Genomic DNA, 18357 nt, shown 5'->3' with positions numbered 1-18357 from the left:
ATTAGTCAATGGCAATAGTTATGAGATATAGAATGATGGAAAAATTGAAATAACAGAGCTCAAAGGTTCTTTTAAAATAACATTACTGAAATTATTTGTCATATATAGAAATACAGGATAGACCAGACTTCTGGTAGAATACTGAGTAAAATAACAGATTTTGGAAAATCACATCTGCCTAGAAACTACTGGCAGTAAATTTCCATTTGGTGAAGGCTTTTATTTACAAGTAAGCCAAGGTTATGCAAGGATAATACCATGTAGACATTTCACAGATTTATGGGTGTTTTCCTGAGCCAATAATACAGAAGCAATTAGATGCAGTAAACTTATGAGAAGGCAAAAAGACATGGGTGAGGCTGCTCTGCAATAGAAAATAGTTGTAGTTCTGAAACCATGTTCTGTCTTAGTCCTCTGGGCATGCATCTGCTGTGGTTTCAAACTGTTTGGACTTTACAAAAGTGGCAAGGCTGAATCAATGACTCCCCTGTCACATTCACAGGCCATGTGAGTGCTGGGGAATTCCCATGGTGACATCTAAACACAGCATTTCTGTATTTCAACAGCCTCCTTGGGAGATCTGGAGGTCTCTACCTAAGCATATGGCCCCTTTGTGGATATTGTTTCTTCCAAGGGGACAGATTTCCTTATGGAACTTTGATCAGTGGGAAGGGAAGAATTTTCTGATTAATTGAATAGAGAAAGAAAAAGAGAAAATGAGTCTAATTTCCTGGGACCTGATTAGGAGCAGGGTATTATCCAACATATATGTTCCCATTTTGCTCTTTCTAACTTAGATTTCTTGATTCAGTATTAAAGATTTCAACTGCCTTCTTGTAAATAAATCCATTCTATGGAATAAAATGAAAGGGCAATTTAAAAATAAATGAAAGGCTAAATTTCTCCTGTTGAGAGTACTCTTGGCACTTGTAGGATATTTGTATGACTTCTGAAGCTTAAACTATAGATCTTTTTGTATGCTTTAAATACTAGACATTTTAATGTCTCATTAGACTAATATATGTATGAAAGAATAAAGGCTGCATTATTCTCAGTTAATGTAATGCAGTTTTAGAGACAAATGTATTACAGTATTCAATATTATGAACTCAGCAGAGTCTCCTCCCTTTTGCTGAGATTAATTCATACGTGGAAAAGGAACTGATGGGTGTTTTATTCTGTCCCAGCTGAAGAACTACATGAGACTTGAGTTAAAGACAATGTAGTTGCTACAATATCACCAGCCATGTTCATTGGCACATTCACCTCACTGAATGTAAAACCATTGTGTTGCCCTAGTGTCTGGGACTCCCCCTAGAAAGAGGAAAGGTAAGTTGGAATGCTGTGTAGCACTGGCTGTGGTCCACCTTGCTTGCTATCAGAAGCAAATATTTCTCATATTTTGTCTTTACTCGATGTCTCTTGTTTTAACCAGGGACATGCTCTAACAGCCCTTATGCAAAACTCCTGATGAAATTACATGGAATTCTCCTTGGCTAAGGTCATAGAATGCTCGGATTGGAAGGGACCTGAAGGGACCTTAAAGAACATCTAGTTGTAACCCCCTGTTGTGTGTAGCTGCACCATCAACTAGGCCAGGTTGCTGAAGACCCCATCCACCTTGGTCTTGAACAATTCCAGGGATGAGAAGTGCACAGCTTCTCTGGGCAACCTGTTCCAGTGCCTCACGACACTCAAAGAATTTCTTCCTAATGTCTAATCCAAAGCTGCCCTCCTTTAGCTTACCACTGTTCCCTGTTGTCCTGTCACTATATGCCCTTGGGAAAAGTCCCTCTCCAGGTCTCTGCTAGACACTTTAGGTACTTGGTGTCTTCTATAAGGTCCTTTGAGCCTTCTCCTCTCCAGGCTGAAATACCCCCACTATCCCAGCCTTTCTTCATAGGAGACGTGCTCCAGCCCTCTGATCAATCAATGCATTTAAGTAAATTGTACAAATCCATAGTGTTTACATGCTTTAATCAATTTAAATTATGTTTACAGATTATCTTTTATGTAAATGAAGATCTTCTCATAAAAACACATGGAAAGAGTCCCTAAGTTACTGGCCAAATACTGGCATCTCTGGTATACTGAGTAATGACTGACATTTGGCACCATTTTCTGTGGAGTTATACCTGAGATACACAATTGCAGCTTAGGCAACTGTATTTCTATGAAATGATCATTAGGGACCTCTCAGAAACTTTGCTTGTTTAGAAGTAATAATTTATTTATGTGTTTGTTCATTTTGCTAAATATGCCAGACAGTAGGAACTAACAGCTTTGCAACTGTTCCCACTGTGAAAATAAGGTCTTGGAAACACGATTCTCTGGCTCTACTGATTAGCTGAGCATTGAATGTGTTTAGCAACCTGGAAGAAAGAGGATGAACTTGGAACAGTGTTAAATACTGAAATGTTAAATGTGAAAATATTAAAGAGAGACACACTTTATTGTATGTTCTATAGAAGTGTCAGAGAAGATCAATTGTAATGAATACCAGAAATTCTGAGATTCATTTGAATGGGTGAAACTAAATCTGGTGCTCTTTTCAACCCACGCTTCCACATAAAGAGGAAATAATTTACTGTTTAAAAATGGGAGGTTGGTAGATTTCATTAGATTTCTAATGCTATGTAAATAGCTATCGTGACAGACAATACCTCTGAACACATGCAAAGTAACAGCAACAGCAAAGTAGTTTGCCTTGATCACTTATCACAATGAATGTCAAATTAATTTGCAACATCAGTACTCTCCTGGAATTACAATTTTATTCATTCTGAGCTCTGGATACATTGCTGACAGTCCCTGAGTTTTAATTCTGAAGAAGTCATGACTAGAAATTCCAAGGAAACAAAATATGCTGGTTATACAGAAATCAATTTTGTTGTTAACTGGAGAGAAACACTGAAGTGAAACTGTACTCACAGAAAGCAGAGGTAGTGGAATATTTATGCAGTGGTGCCTGTTTAAATCTGTTTCTTCTTTATTCATTTTATGTGGGTGAGAATGAGATTCAGACATGAAAAACAGTAGCTACTCTTTCTGTTATATTTTTAACACTATAAAATTGATTTTCTTTCTGTGTATTCTAAGGTCTTAATTTCTTTTGATTACTGAGAATCCTATTTTGTCCTCCTCAAGAAATGTGAGTAGCTCTTGACTTAGTTTTGTAATATTTAATAGAAAAGTTGGAGCTTTTCTCCCATCTTGCAAGGTAAACATGTGAAACCTGCTTGAAGTTATTAAGCAGGACTTGCTTATGTGCTTCTGATGAAAAGGGTGGTCAGGCAAGCAGGTGTGGCTGATAATAAACCAGTGGTTGTATTGTTGCTGCTAAAAGACACTTCTTCTTTTGGAGATGTAACTGTTCATCCTAGAACATGAAATTTTGGAGATGCTTAGTGTTCATACTAGAATGAAATTATTCCAGTCTATATATGTTTCAATTTACTGCCAGGTATATAAGCCTTGTAACAATCCCAGTGATGTGCAGGTTGACACTTCCATTCTTCTGTGTGAATAGAAAATGTTGTCCTGGTTATGTGAGTTATTTTGTTTTGAGTATAAATTAGAGTTGTGAGAACTATGAGATCTTTCTGCTGTGGCTTGGTGTACTTGGTAAGAAATGTCTAGATTGTGGCTATATCATAGCACAAATGCAAAGTATTGTAGGGTTTTGGTTTGCAGACTATGGTTTGCAGACAGTGCCACATTCCATATGTGCTCTGTGCATGTGTGGGTGTTTTATGTGTGTGTGTGTGTGTATATATATCTATATATGTACATGTGAAAGTGCTCAAGTGGTCAGCAGACTTGCCACTGGAAGATGAGTCACAGGTATAAGATGTTTCTGTTACCATCCTGCTAAAGGATTGAAAAACTGAAAATTTAGTTCCTTTCTAAGAATAGTACAATTATGCCAGCCTCTGTATATATTAAAATGAAATTATTAAATCAAAACCAGTAAGAGATTAAGAGGGGAAAAGTGGTAAATAAAGGCAGTTTTTTGAGTGGCTGAGGAAATAAGTTCTACTTTATGGATCGGTGTTTTTGGTCATTAAATGCCTCAGTGTTTAATAGAAATACTTCCAGCAGTTGGAGCATTCATGGTGGCTCTTTTAACTGTGGATTGTCCAGAGTCTAACTGGACTAAAGTTCACTTTAAGCTCTTTTCCATAAGGAATGCACTAAATTGCAAAAATATCTGAAGAAGCTTTTTTAGCTTTCATAGCATGGATATGAATAATGTACTGATACTTGACAGCTGACAGCTCGCCTCTTGCTGTCTAGTAGAAACAAACTGTTGTGGGAAGATATTTTGAAGAATAATGGCAAATTGCCATTTGAAAACTGCAACATAAGAGAAGAAATAATAAAAGAAAGATTTCTTTTGCAAAGGAAAGCAATAGTTTCATTACTAGTTTCAATACCAGTGAATGACAACAGAACTCAACCTGAATGTTTTGCAGTAGGAATACCTAAATTTTAATTTAGCAGTGATTCACAATAAATTGTCACTGTGCTGATTTCCAGTGCGGGAAAGATAATAATCTGTAGAATGCATGAGAATGAATGGTGACAAATAACAAATCAAACTTATTTATAATAACATAAAAATGCTATTGAATGGCACCATTCCTTCTGATGCCATATGCATGATATGTCTTTATTTTCTGCAAATAAATAAGATTTTATGGTTATCATAGTTCAACATTATTAAATACTTTTTAGGACTAAAAATGCTTTTGTAGCAGCCTTGAGTAAACTCGTATTCCCTCTGGGCTTCCTGATGTTAGCTAACAAAACTGCAGATAGTTTTTCCTCATCATCTGATTAATAGTGTCTATTTTTTCACTCAATGAAAAGTTGCATTCAGAGAGTCAGCAGAAACATGGTTTAAGCCTTTTCAGTAAATTAAGGTTTAACATGATAACCTAAATATTTAGGTTGCTTACTTTCCTAATATTTATATCTAGAAATGCTAGGGATTTTTTTTTCCCCATGAATAGATTATGGTGGGATACTTTCTGTGCTAACCTAATGCTATCTCAGTATTTTGTCAGTATTATCTCTACTGACCTGCTCTATTCCTGGTCTGCTAAGAATACATCTTTCTTTAGGACCTAATCCCAACCACATATCACACTTGCAGGTTATCATAAAATAGTTTTCCTGCTTTCTAGCTGGATTTGTGTCCAGCCATAGGTAAAATTGCACCAATAAAATAGTGGAGATTTTCTATATTTTATTTTCTCACTAGCATCGAGTCAGTTCCTTTCTTAGGCTGCATTGGGTCTGGGATGAGATGCTGGGGTTCTTGACAATTTTTTTTGAAATGTGCTCCACAAGAAAAAATAGATGGAGAGGAGAAGATGGGAAAAGATGAAATGTTTAGAACAGAAATATTTTCTAAGCTCATGGTATGATTGAAGAGATGTTGAGCTAGGAACTACATTGGTGTATCTTGGTGCCTTGAATCTGCTTTTTAGAAAATGCTCCCACTTTTTTTTCTTCTATGTGATTTAGTCTCCTTTCTGCACAAACAAAATCTGAAGAGGCCCAGGTCTTGGTGCAGGATGGAACCATGTGGCAGCTGGAATGTTCATGTAGAACTGCAGTTTTACAAAAACTCCTGGGTACCATGATCAGGTGTGTGGGCTGCTTGGTTATTGAATAATATATAACCCCCCAAATCCTTTCCTTAAAATGCAATTACTCACATGAATGCCAAGAAGAAGAGATTTGGACAAGCAATAAGGAAGGTGTGGTTTTTTTGTTTTTTTTTTTTTTTTTTTAAATGAAAAAGGAAGTTGGGAATGTGTTCCAGGTAGAATAGAAAGATGGAACAAATTTAGATTTATGTACAGTGCTGCACATTCATAGAGGGAACCCTTAGATTAAAAGCTGAGAGGGTAGAGGTTCTGCAGTACAGTGAATAGTGTATTAAGAGATGTATAGCACAGTGAGGCTGTGAAAATAAAGTGTCTCTATGCTCTCATCAAAGGGATGGATTTGGACTTCCATTTTTGCTTCATTGCAGTGCTGTTCAGATGTTGTCATAAAAAATTAGCTTTCTAATTTGAAGGTGAGGGCATTATATTCCTACTTTTCTGAATGGTAGAGTTGCTCTACTATAGGTGGATTTGCAGCAAAACTTTGCCTGTAAAAAAAAAAAATCTGTTATTTTCATGAGACGTCTTAAAGAAGTAAAATAATTTCCACTATAATCTAATTTTTCTCTTACAGTTTTAGGGTGGATAAGAGATTGGTTTATCCACTATGCCTGAATATTAGGCTGAGGTACCTAGGTTTGACTAGCCAAAAAAAGGGTGCCAAATCTTTCCATGCTTCTGCTTTCCATCCTGCAGGCAATACTGTTTACTCACCCTTGTAAAGTCATTTGAGGCTTTGTATCCAAGACAGTGTGAGTATAATTCTGAACAGAGAGGGAAGAAAAAGGCTTAGAATCACTACATTTCATTTTTTTATAAAAAAGCATGGATTCTGACTTTATTTGCATAGCCAAGTGATTTATTTCTGTACACATTGTCTGTCAGAGATTCCTGTATAATTTTGTTGAGTAATGACACCTAAGACACTATGGATAATTGTTTTGGTATATATGCAATGTTCAATGTAAAGCGGTTTCATGAAGAGAACTGAAATGAGACACAGATGATTCATTTACACATTTATTTACTATCCTGCTTATTCTATCAGACTGAAATGGAGAACAATGCATTTATTTTAAAGACATTTGACATAAATTAAACAGATATTTTGATGTTGAACAATTGTACAGACTACAACATGCATATTAATATGTAGATTGGTGCAGAAATACTTAGTTGATCAGCAAAATCTAGTATGACAAAAAATAATAATCACATTTCCTTTTTTATGAAGTTAAAATGCAGCTGATATGGAAACATTGATACGAATACCACTAAATGTGAGAAGTTATTAGTCTAATGAAATCAAATGGTTAGTTGAAAAAAATAAAGCTATTGTCAAAGTTTTATCTACAGAAAGAAACTAAATCAAAATGTTTCTAACAAATACAATAATAATGAAAAAAGCATGTTTGATGCAATTACCATTGCAAAATGCCCTATTATTCCCCTGCCCCACCCCCAAAGACAATGCATGAAGCAAAAGCAGCATATTCTCCCACAAAATGTCTGGGGCATTTTGTAAAGGCAGATGAATGAGATTAGACAAGACTCATCACATATGCTTTTATCTCCTAGTGACAGTACTTTTAAAGAAAGATATGTTATTAATAGAGCAATGCATGATGAAATGTTGCTAAATCTGTAAAACTGAACAATAATGAAGACACTGCTATTGCCCCAAGAGAACTTGAAAAAGTACTGTTGTGCTTTTTTTGTTTGCAGCATTCAGAGCATTCACAGAGGAATACAAAGTAAAGTTCATTAAACTCCATAAAACTAATAATAGTCATGCTACTGTATCTATGAAACTAACACAGTAATAACATATAAACATGAATTAGTACATATTTAATTTGATATTTACAGTGATCTTAAAGCAATAGGCTATGTATTCAATGCTCAGCTTCTTTGTACACTAATCCCTCCATGTTTCAGCTTATCAGCATGGCTCCTTTGATTTTTGAAAGAGTTGTACAGTTAAAACTCTGCAGAACTCTGATAATTTAGACATATAAATCCAGAACTCTGCATCCTAGCAGAAGTACCCATGATTGTCCCCAGTAGCAGTTTTTTTTAAATTTCTTTTTTAATGTATTTAGTAATGTGTTAGAAATTGTTTCTTTTGCCTAACACTATAATATATTGCTCCATCCTTCAGTTTTATACAGGCAGAATTCCCACTGGTGTTCTGCTTAAGGACTTCAAGAACAGGCATAAAGTTTTTGTACTCTGAACCTTCACAGAGAGATGCTATCTGCGCAAAACATAGAGCAAAAACATCACTACAAGACTTATGTCCTCCACCTTGAAAGGGTTAAAAGAAGTAAGATAAGGAATAGGCTTTTTGTTCCTTGCATTACTGTACAAGGTATGTCCCAGACATCAGAGCAGCAAAGCACACAACCAAAACCCTACAAGTTCCTCAATTTAAATAAATTTCAGCTGGTGATCCAAACAGGAAGATATCTAGATAATGGCAAATCAGCACAAAATACTCAAGCTGGGCTTCTGATCCTCCATCAATGCACAGCAATTTGCTTTTATTCATACCAGTATAAAGTCAGGGTTACTGGTTAAGTAAGGGTTAAGTGAAATAAAGATACCTGCAATAAGTTTACTCATTCCACTGACTTAGGAGTAAGTCTAGTGCTGTCTGTACTGTCTTCATTAAATGTAACACCAACTTAAGAGTAAATTCACTGTAGAAATATGCAGTATATAGAGTTTGGTCCAAACTACAAAACACAACTTTCCAAAGTTTATCAAGAATTTATTGCTTAAATGATTTTATGAGGGTTAGCTTGGGGAATGCAATGGGAACAATTTAATCTTTGGCTACATATTGCTTTTTATGCAATACCACTGATGAAAATGGCAAAATTCACTTGAATAAGTGATTTATCAAAGAGCTACATGGGCTGAAGACAGTAGCCATGCTAGAGATCTATGTCTACATTAGCAAGTCATACAATAGCAGGAGATTTGTTGAGGACAACAGTTTGTGCTGACAGTTTACAGTTGGGGTACAATTTTTGGCCTCGCTCTCATCTGGTATCAGGGCCTGAATGCTTTATCTTGCCTGCAGCATAGCTGGTGCCCTCATGGAAGAAGTTTTCTGGTTCAACTTCACCTAAAAGTAGTCCAGTTTCCATGGTGCAGGATTGCTTGGTTATGTGAACCAAAGCATGAGAAGTGGGGATAGCTGAGAGATCCATGTCAAGAGATCTCTCCTGATTTTCTCTAAGATGCCAGTGTAAACTTAACCATAGACTTCCAGATTTAGAAGTGTACATTATTCCTGCTGATGCTAAATATGTATTTAAATATTTATTTGAGTTAAAGAATTACCCTAATGAAATTAATTACAGACTGCTGTTAGATTATTGGTTTATGTTAATCACAGGACTACTGCCGATGTCTAAGGTAATGACCGGTCACCATTCTGTTTAGTTGATAGGTATAACGAGGAAAATCATCTTTTTTTGATTAAATGTTAGCTAATACCATGTTTTTTTAGTTACTTTTAAGTAAAAAGAGCAGTAATATTTTTGTGCTACTTCCTTGTTTCACAGTGGTATTCATCAGGATCTGCGTTAGGTGTTATAAAAGAAAACTAAATATCAATCAATAATAATATAGGATTAGAAAGTATCACTGCTGTTTTGGAAGAAATCTCCATATTACTAAAGGGTAATGGCTCCTAAATATTGTAACTCAGCATTTAAAAAATACTGTTTAAACCTGGAACAAAATAAATACAAAGACAAGTACATTACCCCGCCTGCAGATGTCCCATGGTGTCCCATATTATCACTGAACAAGAAACCATCACACAATGCAAACAGAATTTTTTCTTTCATTTTTGCCTGCCAGTTACCTAACCTTCCTTTGTTAAGGAAACTGACAGAGGACCTGCAAAGGGTTTGGCTCCCAGAACACCTGATCTGTTTTAGAAAGCATTTCAGCTGGAGTTAAAGCTGAGCACCACTAATAAAACCAGGTTGGACAGAAGACAAATATTCACACCTAGACCAATGGCTCTCTTCATAGCATTTACCAATCAACTGCTTTTAAGAATGTTCTTGCAAGAACACTGAAAGCTCCTGTGTGAAGGATGGGTACACTGTGGGGACACTGGAGAATTCAGAGCACTTTGCAACTAGAAAACAGGGAGAAGTGACACTCAGTTCTTGTACCTTGGTTAAAATGCAGCATCTGGCCATTTGCACCACACTACCAAAACACTTTCCTGACAAACAAGACACTCCTGTCATCTTGTTGGGTGGGCTGCCTTCTGACCACTCCCAAGAAGAAGAGAAGATTGATATTGGGGAGGAAATGGGAAGAGATCCAAAGATCAATAAAGATACCAACACGTGATATCTTATTTTTCAGGAAAGTCTTCTGAAAAATTATTAAAGATCAGATATTCATGTGGCAGGCGAGTGGGTAATGGCATCACTGAACCTGTTGGTTCTAGGTTAAAATTACGATGGAGGAGTGGAATTAAATCTCTTGCTACTGGCATTTTTACCTCATTCAGTGTGAACAAGGATTCTTTTACATGTGTTTTATTACATCTCTTTTTATATAGTACACTAAAACATGCCTTGTTTACTTACAGTTTTCTGACCTTCTTTCCCCCTTTGTTGTGTTTGTATTTCTTGCTTGATCTGTGCTGGCTACTTAGAAAAAAAAAGGCATATTTGTTGCATTATTTTGCTTCTAATATATATTTTTATGATCAAAATATGTACTTTCTGTCTAAGTTATTAAAAAATATTTGAATCAAAAAGCCAGTTAGTTAAACCCTGGACATATTTGGCAGTCTGACTATCTGCAATAGACAGTCAAGAAGACAACTGTCGTTTTTACTGGACTGTGGTTTAAAGATAAGGTTGAAGCAGTTAATGAATAAATTGAAGGTAAACCTTGAAGGAAACAGAAGCTCAGTCAACATGAAGGGGAAGAGGAATACTTTTAAAAGAACTCATTGTTTTTCAAGGAATACAAATACATTGCCCAGTATTACCTGTTAGGAAATTACTCATGGAAGCCAATTGTCATTTAGATTTATGAGTGTTATAGGCAAAAATACAATTGTCTGTACACATTTTGGATTACATAATAGTGTGCTCAAAGGCTCTTCATGTCCATTGCTCTAGTGTTAGATCAGATATCACCTCTCTAGCATCACTAATGTTTGAATTTTGAGACCAATTGTGAAGTGAGGACACAGTGCATTAGATTGCTGCATTAGCACAGAGGCTTCTATCGTCTATACAATGTAGCATTAAAAGGCCTTTTGTGTTTTCTTTAAAAAAGTGTATTTTATATAAATTCGGTAGTGCAAAAACTTCCTACACCTTGTTACATTCTTTACATGACATATTTCCCCTGTAAACAGCTTTCCTGTAGGAACTTCCTTTGCAGTTTGTGCGATACATTATTCCCCCCTACCCTCTACGCCCCACCCAGATTTGGATTTATGTGATTATTACTCAAAAACTCTTCTAATTACTCTGTGAAAATTTTTAAATATGTGCATTTCGTTTCATCATTGAAAAGGAATTAAAACTTTGATTCACGATTCTGCAGTTAGTAAAAAATATAAAAAATAGATCAATTGCAAAGCTATCTCCCTGAACATTCTTCATTTTCCAGTGATGCAAGGAGTCAGACCCCTTTCAGGTGCACAAAGGAGACACTTCTTCCTAAGACTCCTTAAGCTGCTTTGAAATTGCACAGCTGCCATAAGAGACTGACTCCAGAACTCAGACACATTCTCCCCTTACTGTGGTGAATGGGTAATAAGTCTGAAATGGCTTCAAAGTTTTAGAAAACCAGAAAAATACACTTGTGTAGTTTTGCATAATTTGCTGCATATCAACCCATGATGAATGAAACGGTCCCGGCCTGCACTTCTTATACCTGCTGTACTGGATAGAAAGCTAGGTCCAGTCTGCAACTGCTCAAAAAGATGTTTTAATCAGGAATTATACAAGTTTGGTATTCAGAGGTGGATCCTGTATATGCAGTCAAGACTGGAAAAACCACATTTCTAAACCTGTGCTTCTGGAAATAGTTTTCAGCATAGACAAAAGTAGATAACAAAATTATACCAAAAGCACTTCTAAAGCTTAATCATTTTGCTTCCAGTATTTCAAAAAAATAAAGCATCTGTTAATAAAGTGAATTATATTTCTTTCAAAATAAATGTGCTTCTCTGAAAACATTTAAAATACAGCAGCAAATAAGGGCCTGGTCTTTCATCTGATTTATATAATTAAAGCTCCTGTTGATTTTCATCAAGAGGGAGAGACTATTGTTTTTGTCATTTAGATTTCAGTCAGTCCCTTTTTCCACCAAACTCCCATTGGCTTCAGGGGAAAATCATTTGCACAAGAATCGAGGCCTTGACTTTACTCCTTTTAAATTTGTAGTGATTGTAATGGGCCGGAATCAGGTTTGCATGAACTTTAGCTCAGGAGAGCTCTTGGAATGAAATCTCTGTTCCTGCAGTAGGTTCCCTATGGCTGGACTCCTCCCTTTCCATCAAGTGTCATAGGTCTAAGGGGCTTTTCCAAAGTGTAAGGGTCACCTGGGAGAAAAAGCACACACAAGGAACATGACAGACCTCAGTCTTGCCAGAACAACAACATTGTCTTGAATGGGAAATTTCTGTGGATCCAGAGCATGGGACCAGGTTCCATTTGGTCTTAATCTGGACTTCAATAGTTCACTAGGATGAAAAGGCAGATCAAACAGGCCCATGTGATTTCATTAAACTGCACATAGAAAATACAAACCAACACTTCAGGCATATAAAAATTGACTGGCATTTAGTTTTAGTCACCAAAAATATCTAGAAACTAAAAAATAAATGTAGAAGAGTAATGACTATAAAATATTAAAGAGCTAAGTTTGGGGACAGTGAGACACAACATGATTGAAAAGTGTTACGCAGAATACAATATAAATACATAAAACTGAATGCAGCAACAAGTTGAAATGAACTGCAATTAAAGACAAAAAAAAATATTTTGAGAATTAATGACCAGATATTGTTTGAAAAAAAAAGACATTGTATTCTCAGGTATTCAAATGACTGAAGAGATACCTCAATATTATCTTGTTACAGAAATAAGAAAACTGATGGAAATATAGAAAACTTTTTTTTTAAAAAACCCATCTAAATGATTGTGCTGTGCTCATTGTTTGGCCCAGCCATCAGGATCAATATTTTTGGGCTCTTTCCTATGTGTCAGACTTGAGTGAGGTCTGTGGCATTGGCCCAGCCGTTTAAGCAAAGGGTCACATTGCAATAAAAATGGTTATTCCTTTACACTAAATGCATTAGGTGCCTGGTTGTTACATATTCAAGTGACAGAAAAAGACACAAGTAAAAATTAATCTACTAACCTATGGTAAGTAGAAGCCTGCTGTTCCAAACCATGCATTGATTGGTCTAAGTCTTCCTTACCAAAAAAAAAAAAACCCAAAAAAACCAAACCCAAAACAACCCCAGAAAACCCCCCCAAAAAAACCCCAAACAAAACAAAAGGGAACGTTTTCTAGGGCATGTCTGCATAACTGCTTACATTTGCTTATGATTAGAATTCATGAACTGAATAAACTTTTTATGATTTAGGGAATTAAAGCACTCTAGAAGCTTTTAAAAAATATTTTATAGTGTAAGAAGCTATGTATTCTGGATAAAATAAAAATAGTTTTTTTGAGACAGTGGTTAGATGGGTACTTTGTAATGAAGGCTTTGGTTCAGCATCTTTCTTTTACAAAGCTGGAGAAATCAGAGAAATGAAACATGCTTTGGCAGTTGTCAGTGGAATGACATTTTCCTTTATTTAAGTAGAGTGGAAATCCTGTACTCCCTTTCAGAACAGCTGTGGAATAATGGTAGAGGCAAAGTTGGTGAGTCAAGTGATATCTTCTGTCAGTCCAAATGATTGAACTGAAAAACACAAAAAAGCTTTGGGGTATGGAAGACCTGAGGCAAAGCACATGTAGTGAAGCCTTTTCTTCTCCAGCTATATGATTTATGATAACAAAAGGCATCACTTTCCCCTACAAACTTTGTCTCTTATGTCCTTACATCTTAACGGCTTCAACAACATTGCCATTTCTGAAGTATGTGCACTGCATGGAGAACAAAAGGTAAAAGATCAAAGATCATGTAAAAGCAAATAGTATTAAATCAAAGGAAAACTAAGAGTGTGGGAAATATTTTTCTTAATACCAAGGTATAGTCTATGAGGTTGAAAACTTGGATATATCTGAATAGCCATTTGGCACTGTTTATTGCCACAGAAATAATTATGAGTTTTAAATTTTAAAATGGAACTTTTTTTCCTCAGTTATGAAATGTTGGCAATTTTCTATAAAAATATCAAATGATTCAAGTTCTGGTCATTAAATCTTTGCTTTCCCTCACAGGATCATTAATTAAACTGACAAATGCAATAAGTGAAGTTCTGCAAGTAAAAAAAACCCATCATGATTTATAGCACAGATAAACTAAAATACTGTAGTTCTTAATTAACAGATATACTCATGAGCTTTTTAACAGAAAGCAAGATACGTGAGATGCTTTAAGTAGAAGTTGCAATTTTGCAACATAAGTCTGTACAAAACCTCCAGGCAGCATGCTGTGAAGGAAGTACCTGTGTCCCAGGAAATGCTTTTTCCATAAATCCTTGTTAACAGTAGCTTTCCCCCCAACCCCAAACTATTTACAAGTATATGAATTTTGCAAGCTCAAAGCACCTTGTTTCACATCCTTATGAATGCATGCATTGACATTTCATCCTTTCATGTGCAAATTCTAAAATTCATTGCAACTGAGGGAAAAAAGAAAGTTTAAAGAGTTCAAAACCTATCTACAATCATAATTGAAAGGATCAAAAATGTCAGATGTTGCAGACCACTGGCTCCTAATAAAGCTCTCTTTATTGTATTCACCATTCTTGAGTAATTTTTCCCTGTTTTTTTTCAGTTTGTTACAAAAGCAGTCTTTTTTTTTTTTTAAATTAAACAGTATTTAAACTAAACAACTCTTCATGCCATGCAAAAATAACATTTTATGCACTTTTGTTGAGGCTTTCCATGTTTTAGTTCATAGGCATTACTAACTGTGTTTTAAGAAAAGATATTTTTATTGCTTCTGTAACTAGTCACATGCTAGTTTCGCGTGTAGGACAATAACCAGTTTCTCCTGGACTTGAATGAATTTCTGGAGCAAATAAGTGGTTTTCCATTTTGTGACCTTCTTGGTTAGTGTCTGGCTTTACCTCACCCACAGCATGGTAAATGTCTTGAGTACAGTTGTGGCTCATGCTTTTGGGTGAAGAGCTGACCTGTGGCTCCCCTGGTAAATTGTTGCCATCACTGTGTTTATCCCCACAGCAATTTGTCTTGATATCCTGTTTTTTCTCGTGTTTCACACCGTGCAACTCCATAAACTCTTCTTCTTCTCCAGTGTCTATTTCAGTGAAGCTCCTCCTCTCTTTTGAAGGGAAAGTGAAAATTTTTTGTTTGGGAAAGAGAGGGGATGATTTTTTAGCGGGTCCCTGACAAAGTGCAGGTGCGTCAGCACCAAGTACGGGCCGTTCACCTTGGGGGGAATTTTCTTCTAGGAGAATGGTGCTGATGTGCTGAGGGGTGGCCTGTGTGAAGTCTGCTCCTGCTGTCACTGGCAGTGGCCGTGCGGTGCTTGGCGGAGTTTGTGGAGCGCCACCTCTATTGTCTTTAAAATTAACTTTGAGGGATCTAGATTTTAATGGGTTGCTGCCTTTCAGGGAGCTTTTGGGGCTTTCCATGGCAGTGTCAAAATGGAAATGACCATGCGAAACAGTTTGGGACCCACTGCCATCACTGATACCAGCTCTGTTGATTGGATTATAGTCAAAGGTGACATCAGTTGGAGAAAATCCTCTGTCTTTTGCAAATGGTATAAACTGAGAACTTCTTGCTCTTTGGTTTTCTTCAAGGTTAACAGCATCAGTTGGAAATCTCATTTGCAAGTGAGAGCCAGGAAACAGAGAGAGTGGAGACCTCTCTGTTTCCGTGAAGTCAGTTGCACAGCTGGCAAAACTGTCGATACTGGATGTGCTTCTCATGTCCATTACGATGTCCGCAGGCCCCGTTGGCAACGGATCTCTCTGACCTATAACTTCCTCCATTTCTATTTCTTCTTCATAACTGGGTGGCTTTGCTGACTGGTCTTGGTAACCAGCATTAAGATTAGGCTGAGACTGGGTTTTGGTAATTTCATTATACAGCATCTCCAGTTTTTGGGCACTGAGGTGCTGTGGGCTGGAGGATGCTGCAGCATTATTTAATTGCTCATGGGAGTCTTGTTGACTAACTTCCTGGTACTTGTTCTCATAAGATTTGTTTGAGCTTGTTTCAGACATTGTCCTTCTGGCCCATTTCCACCGGCTTGGGGACAGGTGGCTATTATCAGGTGTCTCCTTTGGGCTGAGTGATTCTCCAAGCTTTCCTGAATCTACTGCTACATCTATCATTTCCATACTGCGAGCAAAGGCATCTTTCAGGTTCATGGAGACAATACTGCCATTTCTTTTAGCTCGCTCAAGTGCTTCTCTCCTCTTAATTGCCTTCTCCTGTCTTTTCTGCTCCTTATAAAACTCTGAGAAATTGTTCACAATAATTGGTATGGGCAGGGCTATGACCAGCACTCCAGCAATACAGCAAAGTCCTCCAACTATTTTACCTAAGAGGGTCTTAGGATAAATGTCACCATATCCTACCGTGGTCATAGTGATTGTTGCCCACCAGAATGATGCAGGAATACTTGTAAATTTTGTAGCATCCTCATCCTTTTCAGCAAAGAATACAAGACTTGAAAATATCATTATTCCCATGGCTAAAAATAATATCAATAAGCCCAATTCATTGTAACTCCGCCTGAGTGTAAAGCCTAAAGACTGAAGGCCCGTTGAGTGTCTGGCGAGCTTAAGAATCCTTAGGATCCTCATAATTCGAAATATCTGAACCACACGTCTGACGTTTTGGAACTGCAGGACACTTTTATTGGACTCTGTGAGGAAAATGGTGACATAGTACGGCAAGATAGCCAGTAAGTCAATGACATTTAATGGGCCTTTGAAGAACTTCCACTTATTTGGTGAGGACAGAAAACGCAGAAGATACTCCATGGTAAACCAAGCAATGCACACAGCTTCAACGTGTGCTAGCTGAGGGTTGTCATTTGGCTGCCCAAATTCATCTATTTCTTGAAGTTCTGGCAGTGTGTTAAGAGACAAAGCAATAGTGGACAGGACGATGAACAGAATGGACACAATGGCCAAAATCTGTAAAACAAAATAAAAACGTTTTGGTTAGACTGATACAAGTGTGCTTGTCAGGGTTTGATTAAATCCTTTCAAATACATGTGTGTCAAATAAACAGAGAATGGTGGAAGCTGTTTTTGCTGATGTATTCATTATTTTGTTTTATTGCTTTGAATTTTGCACAGAGAAAACATTAGACTCATCTTAGACATGGTCAAAACCTGATTGTGTTATTGCCTGCAGTAAGCCAATTCATTTCAGAAAGCAGGCCACAACTGGTCTTACCATTTTTAAATTACAATAGGAGGTGATGTTTACTAAAGCAAGTCACCAAGTGAAAGATATATCGTCCCTGCTAATGTGCAGAACATTTTTAATTTTCTGCATTAATTGTAATTATGTAAAACTTTACATAGTGTGGAGAATTGATTGGGGAATACCATGTGTAAGATGGTAATTTAGTACTACATAGTGCACACTTCCCTAGACAGGCATACATCTACTAGCTGAAAAGTCAAGAAGAAAAAATTAAAAATAAACAGGAAGCACTATTCAGGAGACTAGTCCTGCTGAAATTTCACGTCTGGACAAATTTCAGATGCTACAAGAATTGAAGGTATTGGTCCTGAATTAGGTTGAGAGCAAAATTTTAAAAACTAAGTAGTATGAAGGTGAACTGAGTTTCTGATAATTATTAAAATGTGTAAGTAGACAAAGGCTTCCAAGAAATAGCTTTCTGTCTAAGGAGATAGGTTTTTATAATATATTTCATCACTCACTTTTACTGAGTCTTAGAATGACAGAATGACAGAATCATAGAAACATTAGTGTCAAAAAAGATCTCCAAGTCCCTCAAGTCCAATGTTTGACTGAGCACCACCACACCAACTAAACCATATCACTAAGTGCCACACCACTTTCTTGAATGCTTCAAGACCTACTGACTCCTTAGGCAGCCATTGAAATGCCTGACAAGCCTTTGAGTGAAGAAATTCTTCCTGATGTTCAACCTGAACCTCCCCTGGCACAGCTTGAGGCCATATCCTTTCATCCTGCCACTGGCTGCCTGGGAGAACAGGCTCTCCTCCACATGGATACAGCCTCCTTTCAGGCAGTTGTAGAGAGCAATAAAGTCTCTCCTGAGCCTCCTTTTTTCCTGGCTAAACAACTCCAGCTCCCTCAGCTGCTCATCCTAACACTTGTGAACTGCTCTGTGTTCCAGACCCTCCACCAGCTTTGTTGCCCTTCTCTAGACACACTCCAGCACCTCAAAGTCTTTCTTGTAGTGAGGGACCCAGAACTGAACACAAGACTGAAGTTGTGGCCTCACGAGTGCCAGGTA

At 36.9% G+C, this 18357-nt stretch overlaps 1 protein-coding gene across 1 annotated transcript in view; it reads right to left on the bottom strand.

Moving 5' to 3' along the window:
• Positions 1–6685: 6685 nt before the first annotated feature.
• The window catches only part of KCNB2 (potassium voltage-gated channel subfamily B member 2), a 188239-nt gene continuing 176567 nt past the window's right edge, over positions 6686–18357 (bottom strand). Inside the window, exon 3 of the mRNA XM_077186455.1 lies at positions 6686–17035. Within this exon, the coding sequence (XP_077042570.1) occupies positions 14873–17035 (2163 nt within the window). The 3' untranslated portion in view covers positions 6686–14872. The remainder of the gene's footprint in view (positions 17036–18357) is intronic.

This window comes from Agelaius phoeniceus, chromosome 1 (assembly GCF_051311805.1).
Source record: "Agelaius phoeniceus isolate bAgePho1 chromosome 1, bAgePho1.hap1, whole genome shotgun sequence".
NCBI lineage: Eukaryota > Metazoa > Chordata > Aves > Passeriformes > Icteridae > Agelaius > Agelaius phoeniceus.
The sequence above is the reverse complement of the archived record's forward strand: the minus strand, read 5'-3'. Positions and strand labels throughout refer to the sequence as shown.